We start from the raw sequence: 11,501 nt of genomic DNA, 5'->3' as shown, positions 1-11,501 counted from the left end.
TTCCCTACTATCCAAATAACAAGATTTACTGGAATTAAAATTCCTATTTTATAATCAGCCATTTTTAACAGAGTCCCTGATTATAATGTCATTACCCACTGCATTGCAGTTGCATTAAAGTAGTGAATGACATTTGAAATGACACTTAATTCTTACAGCAAGTTCAAATTGCAGCTCAGCGCTGGTGTTAAAGGCTAGGGCTGAACAGTCAATTCAGAATTACTTGGAGATGAAGTGTGTAAAAATCTTAAAGGGGGTAAGCCCTTAAAAAGTGACCTTTAGGTAAAATCTTAGTCTCTTGCTGTGGTAATAGTTTTATCCATTTCATATCCACCACGTGCTTATAGCCTGTTCTAATCAAAGCTGAAACTCTAATGATTAGGCTTCATTTTGAGACATTCTAACGAGCTGCATCTACCCATACTCCACCTTTGGTTTAACATATAGAAAGGAAGGAGAATTACGAATGATAAAGCCATGTCTAATCAGCTTTGAGTAAGCCCAGCTCTGAGGCAGGGGTTATTTGTAGGCTTTGTTTAGAGTGGTGAATTTACCTTCTCTGAGTGCTGCGGGCTTAGTGATTCCCTCCAGATGGCTTTTGAGTATCTCGGTTTTAGTAAGCATTCTTTCCTTTCATCCAGAAAATAGATAGCTTGTTATTTAGCAGGGTCTGATTAAACTTGCAGCAGAGCTATTCACATTGTGGTTGACATGGTTCATCAATTTAGTGGTGCATGAAAACAGAGACGTAAAATTTATCAGCATATGCAAAGTGTATCTTCTGGCTGTGCTGTTTCATTCTGTTGCTGTGATATTGTTACTAACTTGTTTTAATTCCTGCATGGAATGGCTTTGGTAAACATGCTGTTGTATTATGACAACTTTTTTGATCTCTGGCTTTCCAATAGGGAGAACATTTCTAGAGGATTAAAAGGTTCAGATTTACTTCATTTTAAGAAACTAGGGGAAGATGAGTTACTTCTGCCCGTCTCCATTTCTGATAGTCCAGTTCTTTTCTAATTCCCTTGTTTTGCTTCTGTCCTTGTCATAGGAACCTGTATATGCTTCTACTTACTCTCCTGTTATACCTGCTCTCCATAAATTTCATCCTTTTCTACCTATTAATCAGGTGAGCAAAAGTCTGCACAATTTAAATGTTCAACAATTTCAAGTAAGCACATTTTGACAGGTATTTTTTACTTAGAAAATTAATAATCCTCTTACTGATTAACCAGCTTAGTAAATGCTACTTTAAAGAAACATGGTATTATGCTACTATGCTGTGTACTCTTCTTCAATATGCATTCTGCTAGCATTTCTCTTAATGGTTGCTTTTCTAAAAATTCTGTATCTGTTAGAATATATAGGTGAGAAAGTAAATGAAAGAGACATTACTACATTCATTGTAATGCTTAAAACTTGCAAGTTGTTAAAAAGGGTGTACAGAAGGAGCGACATGTAACTGCACAGCATGTATTTTAGAAGAAAATGCAGTGTACCCTGACTTCTCTGTAGTGTGCATATATGATGTAAGACATAAAATCATCTAATTTATTGACTGTAAAAAAAAAACAAGCTGCTTTGTTCAGAGGTGACTTTCCTATAGTGCTTTTCCCTAGTTCCTGTCTAAAGGATTTTTACTTTGTCACATCCTGCTTCTATTCTCTGACTGTCCTATCCTCCTGCTTCTCTCTCTCTTTCTTCCTTTAAGGTCTGTAGTACTAGTTTGAAAGAATCAAGCTCTCTGATTTCTGATGAACGTCATCCTTGGAGATGGAAGGTGAAATGCTGTACAAACTTTCTATTTAACTATTGGAGGGAGGAGTAAGACAGAAAATTACATTCAGGTCCGAAAAGTAACTTGTGGCAACAGAGTTAACTTTGTGTTTGCTTGGGAATAGAGTTCTGCTACTGTTCCAGTGAATGTTAGAGAAGCTTCATGTGAAGTGCTCCTCAAATCATGTCCATACCTCTGCAATTCCATCATAAACAATTTGAAGAACTTACGAAGAATTAATAGATAATGAGAAATATCATCAGATAAAGTTGCGTAACAAAGTTGTCTTTGAGCAGAAGTAGAATACTGGATCTCGATCTGAGCAAACAGTACCTGTTTCACATGGTATGAGGTAAAAAAGCAAAGGTAGGAGCAGGCAAAGAAAAGGAGAGTTCACTGGAAGGTCTCAGTACGTATATGCAAATCTAATTCTGCTTTATTACACTTCCTTCTCCCTTGCCTCCTAACTCAGATCTGTGTCTGTAGTACTACAAGGAATCCATTGGGTTCTTCATTCCCACACAAAATACAGTGTGCATAATGGCAGTGAATCCAAGGGGCATATACTCACTGCGAGAACCAGGGGATGATGATTATGGCAGAAGCTACTGGAACAACGATAAAAATTTTGACTACTGATACTTACCATTTCCACATTCACTTTCATAGCTGTTTTTGAGGATCATCTTTTACTCTGAATTTTTAATTAAAAATTAAACTTGGGGCTAGTAACTGAAATGTGTTAGTGTTACCTCTTCTCTGCACGCTCTGGATTTAATATAGCTTAATTACTATTTACTTCCTATTCATTTGGTTGTGACAGAGTTCACCAGTTCTGTGTGTGTAGAAGGTAAAAAATATACTGTCTAACCTATGACATAATATCCCTCCAGTAGTGACAGGAGGTCCTCCAATGAGCTATTCATCCCATCTGCCTTAAAAGGGGAACACCCAAAAAGTGTTAATCTTTCCATTGACCACGGTGAGCTACATCCTGCCCTCTTACAAAGCTGCCTCCTTCTAGCATAGCATCAAGGTGCATACAGATTTGTTTGGTTTTTTTCTGACACAATTAATTGTTTTGTTGTCTGCACGAAACACAAGTTGAATACGTTCTGTTTTTCTCAAACCACTTTTGAACAGAAAGCCATGCGTTTGCATTTGAGTTTTCTCCTTATAACAAGATCCATATAAAGTTGCAGAAGAAAACAATGCAGAAACTTTTCCAAACTTTTCCATACTTGTGGAGCTGTTGGATTCTTCTTGTGCTTTTTTTGTCTTCAGAGCCAAAACTAGAGAAATTACTTGTATTAAAAAGCAAATAGATAATTTTGGATTCTTCTTTTATATAATTTATAACATTGGTTTTAAATGGACCCCCCTTATGAAAAATACTTTTTTATTTGTTTGTTTTGTTTTGTTCATTCTTGGTTTGGACTCCCCCAGGTAGGGGCAGTCTTAATCTTCAACACGTAAAACCATGAATTCTCTTATTTCTTGCATTAAAAATAAAACAAAACAACCCCCCAAACAACAAAACAACATGTTACCAGACCACTCTCAGTTGTTTTTGTGAAATAAAGGGGACACTGCTTGGACTGGAAAATCATACGGTACAAAATGGAGCACTGCCTAGATGTGAGTCCTTCCGTAGTGTGAACTGATGCTGCAAAATCTGGGTAGATCTTTTCCAAATCTGGAAAAACTATTTAAGCCCTTTCCTGAACCCTTTCAAGGTTGTCAGCATCCTGGATAGAAGTGTACAGGCTATCTTCCTAATTGACTGGTTTTTGCTTGTTTCACTTTTCAAATAACATTTGTCTTAAAAGCCTAATTTACCAGATTTTTATGATAACTTTTTTTACCCATCTATGTGATTATTTCTTCTTTACTTTCATCACTCTCCTGTACGTTGGTGCCACCCTGAGGGTCTTCTCAGCAGAACTGTATCTTTTTTCCATGCGCATGAAAACATTTTGATCAAAGTTGGAATGAATCAGATCACTGCATGGCTCTTTTCTGTTTAGAAACAATTTTTCAGTCAGTTAACTAGTTTGCAGCCTGTAAACTGCACTGATATTTTTATATTGCTCAGAAAAACCTCAATGTCATCTGTGATTAAGTCAAATATATTAAAGAAATCAGAGGTAACTGTGTTAACATATTTAATCATACTTGATCTCATCAAACTTACCATTTTGATTAAACCTGTTTTCCATAATGCCATGTGGAATGACATTAATTACGTGCCTGTGCTTTGATTCTCTATTGATTGTCTTACAGCAGACTTCTCATGAGTGTCTGGAACAACACACAGCTTGTGTGACCTGTACCTACCCACTTTAGTTCTACTTCTAAATATTGTCCCCATCTGAGCTTTTATCAGTCATATACATTTTCCAGTTTTCAAAGGCTTTTTTTTTTTTTTTAAGTCACTGCTTGTGCTTGGGGAAACTCCTAGTTATTTTGTGTTATTGGATGCCGATTCTTCTGATTCTTTTTCTCTTTCACTTCATTTTAGGAATTTATCATTTGCATGAAATGAGATATTGATGAACACATGGATATATTTTTTCATTACAAATTAGGATATTTCATTTCATTTTTTGTTTAAAGGAAAAATAGCATTGGAGCTGTTGTTATCCAAAGCCTTTTATTATTCCTGACACACCAAAATAATCGTTGTTTTGGTGTTTTATTGGGGTCTTTAGCTCACGTTATCAAAATGTCAGTTATCTATTGGAGATTTAGTCTTCTTTCATATCTTTTTTTTTTTAACTTGGAAATAAAATTTGCACCTAAAAGTTTGTTGAGTGTTACCTTTGTGGCCATATTTTCTCCCAACCAGAATGTGCTTTGATCAACTAATTCCTCCATAAATGCTGTAATTTGGCAATTGTGAAAGCTTTCTAAACTACTCACAATTAACAAGTGTATTTGTTCTAAAATATTTTTTGACAGTTGTGTTGGCTGATGTTATTTTTCCAGCTATAGAAAATTATTCTTTCTTTTAAGCATCACATCTACTTTGTCTTTCCCCAGGACTGTTATAGCAAATGAAATGGGTTAGGGATTGCTTGGTGTCTCTTCAGTTTATAATTTTTTTAGTTAATTTTTTTTATTAATAGAGGAAGATGGAAGTCTTCATGCATTAGGAAGAGATCTAATATAGAATTGCCCTGAGTTTTGTAACATACGGATCCAGTCTGATTTATTATTTTTTTAGGAACTCCTGGGAGGATGTTTTGCCCAATGGAGCAGCTTGAAATCTTCCATTGAAAGAAACCCAAACTGTTTATTTCTACCATTAGACAGCTACTTTCTCTCTTTTCTCCTTTGACAAGGCTCCAGAATTACTCATGATCTTTCTTACAATTTATGTGTGTAGTGATTAGCACATATGCATTCCAGGTATATGTCTTCAGAATTTCCAGTAGCTCTGCAGACGCTGGAGCTTCAGGTATTTGGTGGAGGCAAAACTCAAAATTAAGCCCCCTTTCACTTAAAAAGAATATAATTAATACATATGAAAGAATCCATATGACTCTGCTTCTTCCTGCTGCTCCCATGCTTCCTCTCATTGTAATCGAAGTCAGCATCCTCACTGATTTCACTTGTGAAATTTCACTTGTGGTTTCATTAGGGATATATTAATTTCCTGACAAGATCTTCTTTAGTATGTTGCTGTGGTTTTTTGTTTTTTTTTTTTTCTACCAGCTGTTCATCCCAGAGGTGCCTGTGCTTCAGACATAAGAATGGGTAGAGATTGGGTCAAGTGAACAGAGATTACTTCCAGTGTTTTCATTTAAACCATTGAGATGCTTTTACAGAAGAGGAAGGATTACTGAATAGACTTGGATCTTGTTATTTCTATTGAACGTTTCAGAGTTGTAGGGAAAAATCAGAGATTTTTATCTTGATTATCACGACTTGCAGTCATAGTGTCTGGCTGCCCAGCTATCTTTCTCTATAAATTGAGAGCAAGCATTACTGCAGAAGGCTGCAGAGGTACATAGAACCAGAGGAAGGAGTGAAAGGCTCTCATGTCCTCGTCCTTGTATGAGGCACTTCTTCGTTTGTCTTTACTCTTCTGGCTGATGGATACTGTTCCTGGTAAATGCTGAAAGATACGAAATCTCTGTTTCAGTGTGTCCTCTAAATCTCTGTTTTGGTGTGTCCTCTGCAGTCACAAGAGTTTTTATATAAAAGTGACTGAGTTATTTAGTCTGATTTTAAGCAAAGAAATAAATATACCTAGGTTTATATATCTTCCTTGTTTCTTGGAACGGAGAACAGTGTTTATTTGATATTCACAGTTTTTGGGTCCTTTTTCATTTCCCCTCTGTGGTTGTATGAGCTAAAGCTGTGATAAAGCTTTAGATTTTAATGTGATTTTTTCAATTCTAGCAGCTAAGTTGTGAAGAAAAATGCCAAATGGCATACAGCTTGGAATAATTCTATAGTCAACAATGCCATGCATTAAAAATACTTCAATACTTGATTTTTTTGCAGTATAATCCCTGAAATGTTGCTACTTTTTTAAGATAAGTACATTGAAGCAGTATTTCTTTGGCCTGACGTAACTACAGCAGAGTATGTAAATTCAGTTTCTTTCCTATTTAATATACTATTATCAATCCTTTGTGTTAGGAGGGCACTAAGATACTTAGTGCTTCTAGGTGCTCCTAATCATTCAAGCTCTTGGCTGCTACCCTCCCAAGCAAGCAAGGAAAGCTGAGGCTGACCTAAAAAAAAAAAAAAATTGAGATGATCACCGTCATTGGAAAAATATGCAGTAGAGCAAGCTGACATAGGAACTAAAGTGAGCAACCTCTGGAGAGATAAGGCTGCTAATCCTGCCTGGAGAATTGAGTTACTCTAAGAGACTGGTTCAGAAATCACAAACTGAAGTTACACTTCATTGTTATTCCCTGTGCTACCTGCGGATTCGCACACTTGAAAACACCTGCTGAAAGTCAGTTTAGTGATCTCACTAGTGTAGCAATTCATGCTTCAAAAGACCAAGGTCTGGAAAATTATATCATATGCAGAGTAAATGGTTTGTTTTGCTTAGGAGGACGCCATTTGCCTTGTCTGGTAGTTTCAAGAAAATGTCAAAGAGCATAGATCAAAACCTTCTCTTCACAGTCTAATGGGGCAGCAAGACAATGAAGATTCTCAGGGTCAGGGTCACAAAGCTGTGTTTGTGACTTTCCTTTAGTAGCTTGTTCTCCTGTTCTCTTCCCTCTACAGCTAGCAGTTGAAACGTTCATCCAGTCCTTTGCTATATCCCAGTCAATTTATCTATTTTTTTAAACATCTCTTTCTGTTTTCCCTCAAAAAAGCAGAGAATGGCAGAAAACCAGGAGAGTCAGATGACCATTGAAGAAAGGAAACACCTGATTACAGCTCAAGAAGAAGCCTGGAAGTCCAAGGGTAAAGGAGCGGCCAATGATTCCACACAGTTCACCGTAGCTGGCCGAATGGTAAAAAAAGGTCAGTGATGAAATGATCCTAATATAAATAAGCTGCTGCTTATCTGCCTAGCCAAAATAAAGTCAAGCTAAAGCTATGCAAAAACAGCATCTGTGTTTAGAGTACTGTTTGTCTTCGACTGAATATCGTCATGAGGCTGTTCACTCGAGCTTCTTGTGGCTGTTGGTGTCGATCCATTTTGTTCTGCACCGTTGTACCACCATCCGGTTATTACTGGGCTCTGTCTGACTGGTGGCAGTCAATCACTTGAACAGTCACATGGTTTGTTTTTCCTTCTGATACAACCCAGAGGGCACAGTTGGATTATTCCTTCTTATTTATTCTTCCTTTGAAAACCCAGGTGCACTGTCTAGAGAAAAGTTGTGAAAGCTAGTTTTTGCTATTGCTGGCACTTCCCCCACTCTTAGGATCACTGGGAGTGTTTAGTAAACACATTATTTTTATGGATGCTGTTTTGGACAACAACTTGAAGTGTTGTGTTTGACTGAAGAAATCACTGAAGAGATTTCTGCATAGAACCAGTGAGTAGAATTGACAAGGGAGCAGTTGATGTTTTTGGGATCTCTTGAATTCAGTCACTGTTTCCAGATGCAGTCATTCTTCTAAAGCGGACAGGAGTCTCTGAGGGCTGTACATGGCAGAATTACAGCTGTTCATGCGTTGTGCCAGGGATGATGATAGCTGTGGGAAGAAGACACCTAAACTGATCTCTTGTGGTTAACAAATACTAAATTTTGTTTTGTTACAAGATCTTGGTTATTACACACAACAACAATGAACCTTGAGTTAAATGACAACAACAAAAAAAAAAAATTGTAGGGTACAGGCAGTACTACAACCGGGAATAGCTCCATTTGCAATCCAAGCCACATTCTATTAGCAGATAAACAGATACATGGTATTGGGAATTACATATTTTGGTAACATATTTTAGCTGCTGCTTACATTGTTTTGCTGCTAGAAACACCAGTGGTCAGTGTTGAAAGACTAACCTATTTTGGAGGGTCACCAAGAAAAAAGTGTTCAGTTGTCCATAGTCTACGTTTAAGATTTTTTTTTTTTTTTGCCAAATACATTAGTCTTTGGAAAGGAATAGAAACTGATAGCATTTGGTCTTCTTAATGGGAAAAGAAAAATATCTTGAAAGGATCTCTTTAGGTTCTGCAATCACTCTCTTGGAGAAGCAAGGTAATCCAGTGGTGACAGTGGCATCAATAAAAGTAGCCTGAGTGGGATTTTATTCAGATGTGTGCTATTTTTGTTGCCTAAAAGAATAAATTATCATGATGAGTTTTTAATTAAAGAGATGATGAGAAGGCAATGCAAAATTAAATACTTCTTGTATACATGTGCAGAGATGCTGTATTTTAATTGCTTCTTATGGCTGAAAATTTTTCAGTCCTAAAAAGGTAAAGGTGATCCTTTACTAACATCTGAAGTGGTTCTCAATGTGGTCATGCAGATTAAGTCCTGGGAGAGCTGCTTAAGAGCTGTGTCCTCTCAAATACATCTTGATGAAGGCTTTACTGGTTGACTTGAAACCTAATGGAATTTTGAGTCTCTTGGATAACAGGGAAAAAAATGGTTTGTGGAAAAGCTACTTAATTATATTCTAAATCTATCTTGGTGTTTGACAATTAAGACTCGCTAGGAGTTGCAGTAAAATAGTGGAAACATGGTTAGTATATGTTCTCCTAGCACAATATTGATTTAATCTGATCAAAATACCTAAAGGCTCAAACATACGTGGTTCAGTAATTAGTAAGCTATGGCTAAGTGGAAAGTAGATATTAGAGGAAAGTTTAAATGTCAGTTTCCCCATTTACTGAAAGTGTAGGCAAAAAGAGATCATAGATGCAATTCTTTGCTTCAGTACGCTCTTCTACCTAATGAAAAACATGAAACCTATAGAGAGCCATTACGGGAGCAATGCAGAATCACATGAAAAGAACTAAACAAAAATAATTTTATTTTGTCCACTGGGTCCAGAAAGAATTGCTTAATTATAGTTACTGAAAAGGAGGGAGAAGAGTACAAGAAGAGGAAGGAGTAGTGCTTGATATGGTGGGGACTCTGACTTCCATTTCTAGTTCCATTTCCACATGTTCTTAAAAATGCAACAGGTCCCAAGAATTACTGCTTAATCCAGAAACGACATTCACAGGTCAGATGCATCCTGCTGTGTGTATTAATAGAGACAGGTTTAAATTCAAAAAGGGGAGTGAGAGGGTGGTGGTTGTGAAGGTGCCAAGCAAGATCTCAGTAGTTTCCCTGATAACCGTATCTTTTTGTTCAGAACGGTTGCATATTTTTTAAATGTGGCTTGTGGTAGAACTGGAGTCCAAAATGTAGACCAAGTGAACTGCTGCTACCTTGAAAACAAGCAAAATGACTGTATCCAAGAGAAAGCATGTATCTTGAGTTAGCTTGCTTACAGATGCTTGGAGACAAAGATTTGTTCTTGTGAACGGGACAGTTTCTGAGGCAGCTGTTGATTTAAGGAGGAGCAGTACACTCTGCCGTCCCTAATACAACAGTTGTGGAGGCTGGGGAAGTATGAGGGACTGTAGGAAGGAGCCAGGCTCATCTGCTGTCCCTAAATAGCTTCCCCTCTCATCATTGTTGCGAAAGTGGCCTGACTCAGGACTGCATTTCCTATGTTCTGTGTTCTTATGCAGGCCTGGCTTCTCCAAGTGCACTAACACCACTAGCATCCCCTTTCAGTAACCGGCAGAAGTCTACCACTCCAGTTACAAAGCCCTTGGAAGGTAAGGAATAAAAATGGATTAAATATGTTCAGTTTTTTTTACTTTCTGTCAATTAACAAGTTTCACTTTCTGATTTGTTTAGAAATTGAAGCCAGGCCTGATATGCAGTTGGAATCGGATATGAAGCTTGACAAGTTGGAGTCATTTTTGGGAAGGCTGAATAACAAAGGTTGGTAGAGTTACCAAACGTGGCAATGTATCCACTCTCCAACTTCTATAAATCCCTTAAAGTACCTCTTAGCTAAAACATCTGGTAACAGAAACTGGATATTTCTTTGTTCAGACTGCACTTATTGATCACACAGTTTATTTTTGTGATTCAGTCTTTGTTAAATTTTAACAAAAAAGCCTTATGCTATTGTATTAGAAATGTACAACAGAATAAATCACAAATGCCAAAATAACTTTCTTCTTTCTCTACACAAAATGTACACATTCTTCTTCAGAGCAAAATTTCTTAAAAGCACACAGCCGGTCTGAACCATATTGCCATATACAGTGAAACAGCTCTAAATGCAGTTTAATCTTGTTAAAATCAAGATAGGACACTAAGCTGCTCCCAAGCACAGCTCATTCACCTTCCTGCTTTTTTGAAAACTGACTCTCTATAGTAGCTCATGCAGAACTCATTCACCTTCCTGCTTTTTTGAAAACTGACTCTCTGTAGTAGCTCATGCAGCTTCCTTGTACAGCTTGTTGGCTACCTATGAAGCTGTGTAGAGTTCTCTGATGTTTCGATCTCATATGTCTATCCTCCATTTGTAAGATAAAAATCTGCTGTAATTTGCACAGTGTCAAATACCGCAAACAAACACATTCACATTTCAACAGAGGAGGCACTAGCTTAGGATAATGAATGTGCCATACTCACTGGTCTGAAGTAGTGACTTTTCCACTTGTAGTGCTAGTAGATCTTTTCAGAGGAAGGAATTATTGGTTGGAGGCAAGATGGAATATACAAGACCATAAAATGCTTATATTATCTTATGAAAACAACTTATTTTTGATAGTGCCTAACATTTTTTTCAGGCATATTTCCTAACCATTTTGTAGTAAAGATTGCACTCTGTTTTTATCATTCTTTCCCAAGACACTTTTCTACCATTTTTCCGTCAAATTCCATCAATTTAAAAACAAAAAAAACCCCCAAAAAAACCTCACCACCACCCCAAAAAAATACCACCCCAACTACCAAACAAGAGATGTTTACCTTTTACAGAGTTAGAAACTCTAGTACAGTTATTTATTGGGTGGGATGTTTTTTGCCTGCAGTTGCTGGGATGCAAGAGACAGTGCTGACAGTTACAGGAAAATCCGTGAAAGAGGTGATGAAGCTGGATGATGATGAAACGTTTTCCAAATTTTATCGCCATGTGGATTTCCCTTCCTCCTCGGCACCTTTGGACCTTGATGAGGATTTTGATGCCATCTTTGATCCTTATGCACCAAAGTAAGAACTG

At 37.2% G+C, this 11,501-nt stretch overlaps 1 protein-coding gene across 1 annotated transcript in view; it reads left to right on the top strand.

Moving 5' to 3' along the window:
• The window catches only part of SVIL (supervillin), a 105,759-nt gene that overhangs the window by 75,373 nt on the left and 18,885 nt on the right, over nt 1-11,501 (top strand). Inside the window, exons 19-23 of the mRNA XM_010088215.1 lie at nt 1,052-1,129; nt 7,123-7,273; nt 9,952-10,041; nt 10,124-10,210; nt 11,314-11,491. Of these exons, the coding sequence (XP_010086517.1) occupies nt 1,052-1,129; nt 7,123-7,273; nt 9,952-10,041; nt 10,124-10,210; nt 11,314-11,491 (584 nt within the window). The remainder of the gene's footprint in view (nt 1-1,051; nt 1,130-7,122; nt 7,274-9,951; nt 10,042-10,123; nt 10,211-11,313; nt 11,492-11,501) is intronic.

The sequence above is a fragment of the Pterocles gutturalis genome, unplaced genomic scaffold, assembly GCF_000699245.1.
Source record: "Pterocles gutturalis isolate BGI_N339 unplaced genomic scaffold, ASM69924v1 scaffold4772, whole genome shotgun sequence".
Lineage (NCBI taxonomy): Eukaryota > Metazoa > Chordata > Aves > Pterocliformes > Pteroclidae > Pterocles > Pterocles gutturalis.
Note: the sequence above shows the minus strand (reverse complement) of the source record. Positions and strands in the feature narration are given on the sequence as shown.